The sequence below is a fragment of the Salminus brasiliensis genome, chromosome 23 (assembly GCF_030463535.1).
Source record: "Salminus brasiliensis chromosome 23, fSalBra1.hap2, whole genome shotgun sequence".
NCBI lineage: Eukaryota > Metazoa > Chordata > Actinopteri > Characiformes > Bryconidae > Salminus > Salminus brasiliensis.
In genome coordinates, this window is record NC_132900.1 from 5,956,780 (window position 1) to 5,966,724 (window position 9,945).

At 39.2% G+C, this 9,945-nt stretch overlaps 1 protein-coding gene across 2 annotated transcripts; it reads left to right on the forward strand.

Annotated features, from left to right (window-relative positions):
* The first annotated feature begins 553 nt into the window (after positions 1-553).
* Positions 554-6,573, forward strand: fcer1gl (Fc receptor, IgE, high affinity I, gamma polypeptide like). 2 transcript variants are annotated; one of them, XM_072668365.1, is made up of 5 exons: positions 554-746; positions 2,438-2,529; positions 4,116-4,145; positions 4,596-4,622; positions 6,128-6,573. In XM_072668365.1, exons 1-5 carry the CDS (start codon positions 695-697, stop codon positions 6,194-6,196), a joined length of 270 nt encoding a protein of 89 aa, XP_072524466.1. In that variant the 5' UTR covers positions 554-694; the 3' UTR covers positions 6,197-6,573. The 2 variants fall into 2 exon arrangements, with proteins under 2 accessions (XP_072524466.1, XP_072524465.1); XM_072668364.1 differs by having other exon boundaries at positions 569-746; positions 4,593-4,622.
* Positions 6,574-9,945: the final 3,372 nt, after the last annotated feature.

The window sequence follows — 9,945 nt, forward strand, 5'->3', positions numbered from 1 at the left end:
GAAGATAGACATGTGTTTGTCGGGTCATCTGCAGCACTGATTTTTAGGAACAGGGAGCATAGCTGTTGGTTTCAGTTCCCAAAGCCAGAAGAAAGAGAGAGAGGAGTGAGCAAGCAATCTAAATATATGCTATGATTATTATACCGTGGTTTAATGAAGAGAGAGAGAATGAGGAGTAAGCAAAAGAAAGAAAGAGAGGAGTAAGGGAGGGAGGGAGGGAGAGAGAGAGAGAGAGAGAGAGAGAGAGAGAGAGAGAGAGAGAGAGAGAGAGAGAGAGAGAGAGAGAGAGAGAGAGAGAGAGAGAGAGAGAGAGAGAGGAGTAAGCGAGAGAAAGAAAGAGAGAGGGGAGTGAGAGAGGGAAGTAAGCAAAAGAAAGAAAGAGAGGAGTAAGAGAGAGAGAGAGGGAGAGAGAGAGAGAGAGGGGAGTGAAAGAGGGATGCAAGCAAAAGAAAGAGAGAGAGGAGTAAGTGAGAGAGAGAGAAAGAGAGAGATAATGGTGTGAGAACATTTGTGCCCTTCAGCTTAATAGCGTGGAGCGGCTACTCTGTCACAACCCACAGTTTCCTGTTGAAGGACTGTTTTCACACAGCCTTAGATATGCACACACACACTCACACACTCAGGCCCCACACTCTGTCTGCTCGGCCATCGCTTCTGCCATCAGCGTCTCTGCGTTTAGGCCTGCGCTGCCAGAATGTACGGATTAGGTATATTTCTTGTCCTGCTGCTGAATGTCGGAAGTGCTGGTAAGACCTGTTGACCTCTGGGTGGTTATTTTAGAGATAAACGCAAATGTAGTTTTATTGGTATCTGGTCATCCGTTTCACCATTGCATTTGGTCAATGGCAGAGTTACAGTGTGATCCACCCATATTTTACCAATTTTTAAGTTACTGATGGAGTTTTGGTGGGTCAGAGGAGTTTAAGGTGAAGAATATTCTTCCACACTGTTTATGGATAAAGTTGTTAATAGTTGTTAGGTCCTTTGTTCCTCTGTAGTTTAAGTAATATTTGCATTTTTTTGAGTGTGTGTGAGTCAGACTTATTTCTCTGTGAATTCTTCATAGAAATGTCAAAAATGACAGATTTGATCATTTTTATAATGAGTTCATATATTTAGTATATTATGAGATACTGCCGTCAAAACGGCAACTTTACAAGAGAAGGGAAAAAAATATTTTTGATACAATATACAGAACAACTTCCAGATTTAAAGTGTGTAAAATATAAAAATATTTTATAAAATATTAAGATTTAACATATATATATATCATTTTTCACTTTTTTATCACTTTTTTATATATGTAGAGTGAGAATATGGAGTAAATAACTGATAGCACTGACATTTCTGGTTAGATGCTGTTTCTAATATTAGTAAATTATTATTAATATATAATATTATTACTAATATTAATAATTATTAATACTTTTCTTTCCATAATATCTTAAATATAAATGTAGCATACTATCAGATAATGTCTTGAATTGAACATGGGGACAGGGTTTTTTTTTTATTATTTATGTATTTATTTATTGTTTATACATAAACTGATTAGCCAGAACATTAAAACCGGTGGAGTGCAGTGGATAACATTTATTATCTGGTTTCAGTGGCACCCATCAATAAGTGGGATATACTACATATTAGGCAGCAGATGAACGGTCAGGTCCTCAAGGTGATGTGATAAAGTAGGAAAAGGCTTAAGAGACACTTATCTGAGACATTTTGACAATAGCCAATTTGTGACGGCTAGACGAGTTAGACGACTGGGTCAGATCATCTCCAAAACACCTGGCAGGTCTTGTGGGGTGTTCCCAGAATGCAGTGGTCACTACAGTGCTCACTACCAGTAAAGGTTTGTGCTCCAAAGAAGGACAACCTGTGAAAAGACAACATGGTCATGGGCACCCAAGGCTCGGTAAATGCTGGCGATGTCTCAAAGGCTCTGTGCGACGAGTGACGGGGCGACGGGTGGTTTTAATGTTATGGCTGATTAGTGTATAAAAAAATGGAAAAAACAGAGAAACATTCATAAATGTGTTTGATATGTTTTTGACCAAGATTTTTAGTTACACCCCGAAGGAACATCTGACCAAGCTTTGATTGTAAATGATTTTCTCTTTTGTTAAATATTTAGGCTGGATTTTCTTTGTTTTGGTAAAAATCGGTCATGTTTTTTGTGTCACGAGCAAAATACTGAGAATAAGGTGATAAAAGGTCACTATAGGTTATAGCTATAATCATAGCTATATAGCTATAATCATAGGTTTGATAGGTTTGATTTTTTTAAAAATGGCATATCTACTATCAGGCAAACTCTGAGATCATATGGACCAAAGTAGATGTTACATGTGAGATGTCTAACACAGGAGATGTTAGATATGAGAAGAATGGGCTAGTAATCCTACTAATTACATATTATTGCACCCTCTTTCAGCGGCCGTTGAATCAGGTGGACTGTGTTACATTCTGGATGGGATTCTGGTGATCTACGGCATTATTCTGACCGTCCTCTACTGCAGACTGAGGGTGGGTCATTCTTCATTTACTGCACACATGCTCTGCTCACTGTCTAAGCCTATATTCTATATTCTAGTCAGGTTTTCGCTACTATGCTCTTCAGTTTCTCAGTTCTTCAGTTCCTCAGTGGTTCTTGGATCGAATGCACAGTTCTAGAGAGTACAAGAGAAGATCTTACATTTTGTGGCTCTTTAAACTTCAAAAAAGGTTCTTTGAATTAGCATTTACAAAAATGCTTCTTTTAACGGCCACTCAATGAAAGGTTCTTTGGGGAACGGAAAGCAGTTCACCTTCATTTGTAAGAGTGATGTTTGTCGAAGGCTGAGACAGTGATTCTATCGCCGACCATTTATGGTTAGCGCCAGAGCCTGAGATTCTGAGTGATGTTGTAAATAGCAGCGCTTATAAATATCCGCTGTAGTGACACACACTGACCTCTGTCTCCAGAGTCTGACGACTTCTGCTAAGATCGAAATATCTGATAATTATATGCCGCTAAATAGAGACTGATGGGCTTCGTGGAGGTTTTGAGAATGCACTCTAGTGTAGGAACCTCCAAACGTCCATAAACATCTGATACTTGCACAACCAAGGAGTGAACCAACAATCTGTAAAAATACAGGTGCTACAAAAGGGTTTTTGAGTGATGTCATACAAGAACCATTTGTGGGTACTTCAAGAACCATTTTTGTGGAAGTAATTCTTCAGTGCTGGTTTAAAAACAGAAAGACGAGCAGTTCTCCGGTTCTCCCGCTGGTTAAACAGAGTGTTTCAGTGATAGTTTTAAAAAGGGTCAGATATTATGGTCTGTTTTTAGGTTCCACTGTAAAATAGCTCCACACTGCAGAACCTCAACTGCAGCCGGCTGGGCATCCATGTCCGTTAACGTTGCCTTGAGGACACCAGATAGTGCTCTGAACACAGTGCTTAAAACAAAGACTCGGAACTGGACTGGGATTAAAATAGTCCATACCCGATCTATTAAAACAAGCCTGAATCGGACGTTCTACTATGGCATTACTCAAAGAACCGCTGGAGCACTTTTATTAAACTAAAAGTATGCCACTAGTAGCTGTGAGTGCATTTTGGGTTGAGTCAAAAGAGTCTGGTCATATAGTTGCTGTAGGACCAAAATCCTTAAGACTATTTGAACATTTGAGCTGCCATTTGCTTTGTGAGAGAATTAACGGACAAAGGAAGCAATGGTCCCAAAGTAAAGGCAAAAAAACTTAATTAATATTAATAACTTCCATTAAAAGTTAAAGAATGTTTATCTTTCTCCTGAAAAGCTGCATTTTTGAAGAGACTCCATTTGTTTTTGTTAGGACAGCAACAACATACCAGTATGCTGACTTTACAGTATTAAAAATATAGGCACCAAGAAGGGTTCGTTGGGGTGATACCATGGAAAGCCCACTTTTGTTTCCCTAAAGACTTTATTTTTAAAGATCCTTCCATTTAAAAAGTCGCTTACATAAGCAGTTCTGGTTCATCTATGGTGTTGCATCAGGCGTTTGAGGTCACATTTCTTTTTGCGTGCACATGCCTCTGAAAACATAATCAACAGCCATCTCTTATCATTTTATGTTGTGCAGATGCGTGGAGGCAATGCCAGTGCTCCAGAGGTAGGCCTCATTTTTTCAACCTCTGTCTATCTGTCTGTTTTATCTGTCGGCCTGTATGCCCCTTGTCTCGACCTCACTTCCTCTGTGCGCTGTTAGCTCTCGGTTCTGCTTCCTGTGTGTTGTGTAGTGACCACTATCAGTGGTATTTATATGTACAACATCTCACCATTTCCACTGAGCTCCAGTGCAGCAAACCTCACGCTGGTTAAAGGCCTATAAAGAGAGCTCACTTTACTGACTATTTAATCCCGCAACTCATTCTGAGCTCATCCTGAAATGCAGTATTTTCAGTATTTTCAAAGGTTAGAGGCAGAAACAGGAACTGGTGTTTCCCTCTAAAAAGATGACACCAGTAACCACACTGTTGAGAAACTGTGTTCACAGAAATGTCTTTGTTCTACTGTCCGATGTTCATAATCACACACTGTCTTTTTTACTCTCTTAAAGCAGGAGAAGCAAGGGGAAGGCATCTACCAGGTACAGTAACACATACAGAAGAATATATATATATATAATATATCATTGTTTTAAAGTTTTAATTGACGTGTTCCAGGTATTTACACTATGTTCACACTATTTGAAAATATCAGACGACAGAAATTGTCAAAAATAACTTCTTGTATCATGAATGTACATTAAAAGTAACCCTCTACAGAGCCATACTGCCTTTAGGTACACTCTTGGAAATAAAGGTGCTTATGCTGATTATTTGAGGGATGCCATAGAGTTGCCATTCTATGTTATTTACATTTAGATTTACGGCATTTAGCAGACGCTCTTTTCCAGAGTGACTAACAAAAGTTATAATAGAGATGTGTGAGTATGAAGAACCCTGATAAAGGTCCTTGATAAAGAAAAGAGCTTCTTGATGAAGAACATTTAACATCAAGTAAAGGTTCTTTAGATGTTTAAAAGCAAATACATATATTTATTAAAATAGTTTTACATTAATTAGCATAAAAGCTCATTCATATTTAACATAAAAATGTTAGTATTATATTTTCAGATATTATCACTAATATAGTGCTGAAAAAAAGAGTTTTTGGCCCTTTTTGGTGGTGCATAGAACCATCTACAGAAGTTGTCTTTTCCATTGCCTGTTCTTTACACATGTGGAAAACCTTTTGTAGATGTTTGTATATAGAACATCTACTATTGTCCACTACTGAGTCAAAAAAGCAGCTTTATGATGATATGTGCAGTATACACCAATCAGCCATAACATTATTACTGCTAACAGGTGAGGTGAATAACACTGGCATCTGGGTACAATGTCAAATCAAATCAAATGTATTTGTATAGAGCTTTTTACAGCTGGCGTTGTCACAAAGCAGCTTTACACAATCAGTAATTAGTAAAAGACAAGAAATCAACATCATAAAAAGACAAACCTAAGACCCCAAGTGAGCAGCCAACAGCGACAGTGGCATGTTATGGCTGATCAGTCTAAACCAGCAGCTCAACATTACTTTTTTGCTGTATTTATGTTTTCCTGCATCTGTTCCAATGTGATAAATTGTTTGTTGATATAATAGTCATGTCCAAATGTTTGTGGACACCCCTTCTAATGAAAGCATTACCAATAGAATAGGACTCTCTGGAGCAGATAAACATGAACCTGCTGGCATCATGCCTAATGCCTTCAATACTTTCGGGATAGGTTGGGGAGTTGGGGATGAGGTGGTGATCATCTAACATCCTGACCTTACTCATGTTCTTGTTGCTAAATACAATCAAATCCTCACAGCAATGCTCCAAAATCTAGTAGAAAGCCTTCTTCACTGGACAGTAGACACAGTTACTTCAACAAAAGCAGGATTAACTCTTTTTTTATTACCACTGCTTTTCAGAAGAAACAATGAATGAGGTGTCCCAATACTTTTGTCCGTATAGTGTATGTGCAGTATAGACTTGTTTAGCATTTGAAAAATGAAGCTTCTTATGAAAATATGACTTCTTTTTTATCTGTCTTTCTCTATCAGGGCTTGAAGCCCCACGCTCAGGATACCTATGAGACCCTCAATGTGAAGAAGAAGAAAGCGTTTGCATGAGTGAACTCTCCAGCTTTATACTGAGAACAGCTCTGCAAGACCAAGTATTCCTAATCACGTCAGTTGTGGAAATTGGGGTTTTATATCATTTATTAACATATTTGATCTTCTTTTAACATATTTTTAAACATGTTTTATCTGTTAACAGTTCTGAGAGTATAGTTCTATGTCCTTAAATCTAGATCTAATCATTTTAGTTAAGATTAGATGGAACTGGCTTGTAATATTCTACATATGAGTATAGGTTGTCTGGTGTAGTGGTGCTTTGCTGAACAGGTATTTGACTATTTGATGTAAGGAATTTGTTTTAGGAGTGTAATGTAATGAGTGTACAGAAGTGCAAGTATCAGAATAAACTAAAGTGTTTTAATAAATAATATCCAGGGGTGTGGCAATTTTTTCACAGCCGATCAGCCATAACATTAGCACCACCTGCCTAATAGTGAGTGGGTCCCTCTTGTGCCACCACAACAGATCTGACCATTTGCGCGGCATGGGCTCCACACAACCTCTAAAGGCGTCCTGTGGTATCAGGAATCAAGACGTTAAAAGCAAATCCTGTAAGTGAGGTGGGGCCTCCATGGATTGCACCAGGGACCACCATGTCGCCGGGTCACCGGTTGTCCTTTTTTTGTAGGTACTGACCACTGCATACCAGAAAAACCCCACATGCCCGGCCTGATGTTTTGGACTGACCCAGTCGTCTAGTCATTGCAATTTGGTCCTTATCAAAGTGTCTCAGATTCTTATGCTTGACCATTTATCCACTGATGCCGCTGTTATTCACTTCAACTGTGAGTGGTACTAATGTTATGGCTGATCGGTGTACATTAAATTCTTTAAAACACAGGTGCTACAAAGGGTTCCTTCAACTGTGCTGCAAAAGAGTTTCATGTAATCAAGGGAAATAAGAGGGAGCTTGTATTTGCACAAGCAACATGGCTGTGAGGATCTGATTGCATTTGTGCAAGACTGGAGTATTAGTGAGATCTGGTACTGATGTTGGTTGCAAACGCCGCTCCAACTCACCCCAAAGGCGTTGAATGGAGCTTCAACACACAGTTCCACTGGGTGGCTTTATACCACTCTGATGACGGAGTGAAAAAGCTGTGTGTCTTAGCAGTGCATCTTAAAAGCAGTTGAAATCTCAGTAAAGGAGGTGTCTGGATGGGTTTTACTCATACTGTACAGACTACAGCCACCCAGTAGATGTCACTGTTTCACAGCCTAAAATGATCAAATGATTCTTAATGACTTAATGATTTAAGGCAGAACCTTTCTATTTCATCATTTCTCCCACCAGAACATGACCCAATAATCCCTCCTACTCACCTAACTTTAAATTAGCATTTTTCTAATATGGAATAAGTATTTTTGCAGCAATGGACTGCAGTGTTATACAATTTATATCATTGCTGGCATGCAAAAACTTTTGTTGTATCGCCATTTTTCATGAATTTGCTGACATACCAAAATTTCAACCAATAGAAATGCTCCACAATGACTTAGATTAACATATTCTTACACTGACTTCCATTGAACATTAAGTTTTTTTCCCCCTTCTTGGACTTCTGGAGATACAAGCACTTCATTTATTGTATGGATAAAAGTTTTGGGACACCTGCTGGTTTATTGTTTCTTTCAAAATCAAGGGCATTAATAAATCTGCATTCTGCTTTTCTTGCCGTAACTGTCCACAGTCCAGTGAAAGTTTCTTTTTTAAATATTATATATACACAATTATACCCTCCAATTTAATACTTATATCCTGTTACATATAACACTGCATATCATTGCTGTAAAAATACATATATCATTGCTGTCATGTAAAAATGTGCTTTTCAATCTGGCTGTTATTTTCATTGTGTCATAATTTTATGATAAATGGACCAATAGAAATGCTCCAAAATGAATTGGATTCCAATATTTTTACATTGACTCCCACTTTAAGTTAAAAAAAATTTTTTTTTTGGTAATATTTAAAAACATTTTATACATCCAACCACAATCATTGCACTTCACGACAAGTTAGTCCAAGTTAGTTAAAGAGGGAAATGTGTGGTTTTGAACATGGCCAGTTTTATATTTATATTTAACTGGTACATAACTATTTGCATATCTGTTGACACTGTGAAAGTAAAAAAGTTGTGTGTGTGCGCGTATATATATATATATATATATATATATATATATATATATATATTTTTTTTTTTTTTTTTTGAGGGGGGCTGCTAAGTGCATATATATATATATATAAGATAAGATAAGATAAGATAGTACTTTATTAGTCCCGCAGTGGGGAAATTCACAGTGTAACAGCAGAAAGGGATAGCAAGACACTCAGTTACAAAAATTTAGATAAATAATTTACACTATATACACAATATAAATAAGAATTAAAAAAGCAATAAACAATATTATTTACAGCAAAAGACTCTTAATTGCACATGGGGGTGGGATATTGCACATAGTATTCCCTGAACATGAACATGTGTGTGTAGTTAAGTGTGTGTGTATGTGGTCCGCTGGGAGCAGTGCTGGTTGTGCAGTCTGATGGCAGCAGGAAGGAAGGACCTGCGATACCGATCCTTCACACACTTGGGGTGAAGCAGCCTGTCGCTAAAGGAGCTGCCCAGTGCTGCCAGATATATATATATATAGCTATATATTCGTATATTATATGCACTTAGCAGTATATAAACAGTATGTATAAGGTTCTATATATCCACACAACAGGGTCAACAGATATGCAAATAGTTATGTACCAGTTAGCCAACATATGTAAATATGAAACTGGCCATGTTCAAAACCACACATTTCCCTCTTTAACTAACTTACATTAAACACTGAAATTCTTAAGGTCTGTTAATTATCTGTAAGGCATATCTTGTGCATTAATCCAGGGCTGTGGACTCGAATGGCCCGCGTTTACTAGAACTGCCTCCTAGGTGTGAAGGTAATGAAGGCCCCGAGGTGAAGCAAAACCTTTGTCTGAGACTGGTGGTCCGTTTTGCCCCACCTGTAGCAGCATGTTGGGTTTTAGTCAGTTTCGTTTACAGTTAGACTTCTTCCTTCCCCTGAGGAGAGCCGTCAGAACAGAGCCGCTCGATTTTCATTAGAACTGGTCAGGCTGGTCCTCCAGCTTCAGGCCTGCATGAACAAACAACCTCAACAAAGCTCAGGAGCTCTCTGGACTCTCCACACACTCCAAACACACACGCTACATAAACACACCCCACTTTCAGTTTGCTTTCTGAAGTGGTCACTGCAGCAGCAGGCTGATGAGCACAGCTGGACGGGTCGAAGTCAACACGCGGGTTAAAGTTTCCGAGCAGGGGGAGGAGAGCGGGCGGGGAGAGGGCAGTGGGCGGAGCGCGAGCGAGAGAGCGAGCGAGAGAGCGAGACAGGTGCGTGCACGCGACCGAGTAACTTTTTCACCTGCAGGTAGCACAGCACGCGCTCAGTCTGTCTCACCCAGCGTTTGGCTGAATGCACGGATAAAGCAGCCTGGGTGAGTCTCCTTCCACCGGGAATGTAGGAGCTGGATATGGAGAAGATAAACGAGCCGTGAAAGCCGGGAGAAGCGAGGTTTAATGGGACTCTTTTACAACCGAGTGGAGTGTCTGAGTATGGGACTCTAGGGTGTTTCTGTTGAGGTGGGTTAGGGTGAAGTGCCGGCTGCTCTACACAGCTGGAGAGGTCGTGTTGTCTGGCCTGCTGCTGCTGGAGCTGCTGCTGGTGGAGCTGCT

What these genes read in the sequence shown, in the direction of transcription:
- fcer1gl (XM_072668364.1), top strand. Translation starts at nt 695, where the DNA reads ATGTACGGATTAGGTATATTTCTTGTCCTGCTGCTGAATGTCGGAAGT. An exon ending in GCTGAATGTCGGAAGTGCTG is followed by an intron (nt 747 to 2,437) that starts GTAAGACCTGTT and finishes ACCCTCTTTCAG; the next exon opens with CGGCCGTTGAATCAGGTGGA. An exon ending in AAGGGGAAGGCATCTACCAG is followed by an intron (nt 4,623 to 6,127) that starts GTACAGTAACAC and finishes TTTCTCTATCAG; the next exon opens with GGCTTGAAGCCCCACGCTCA.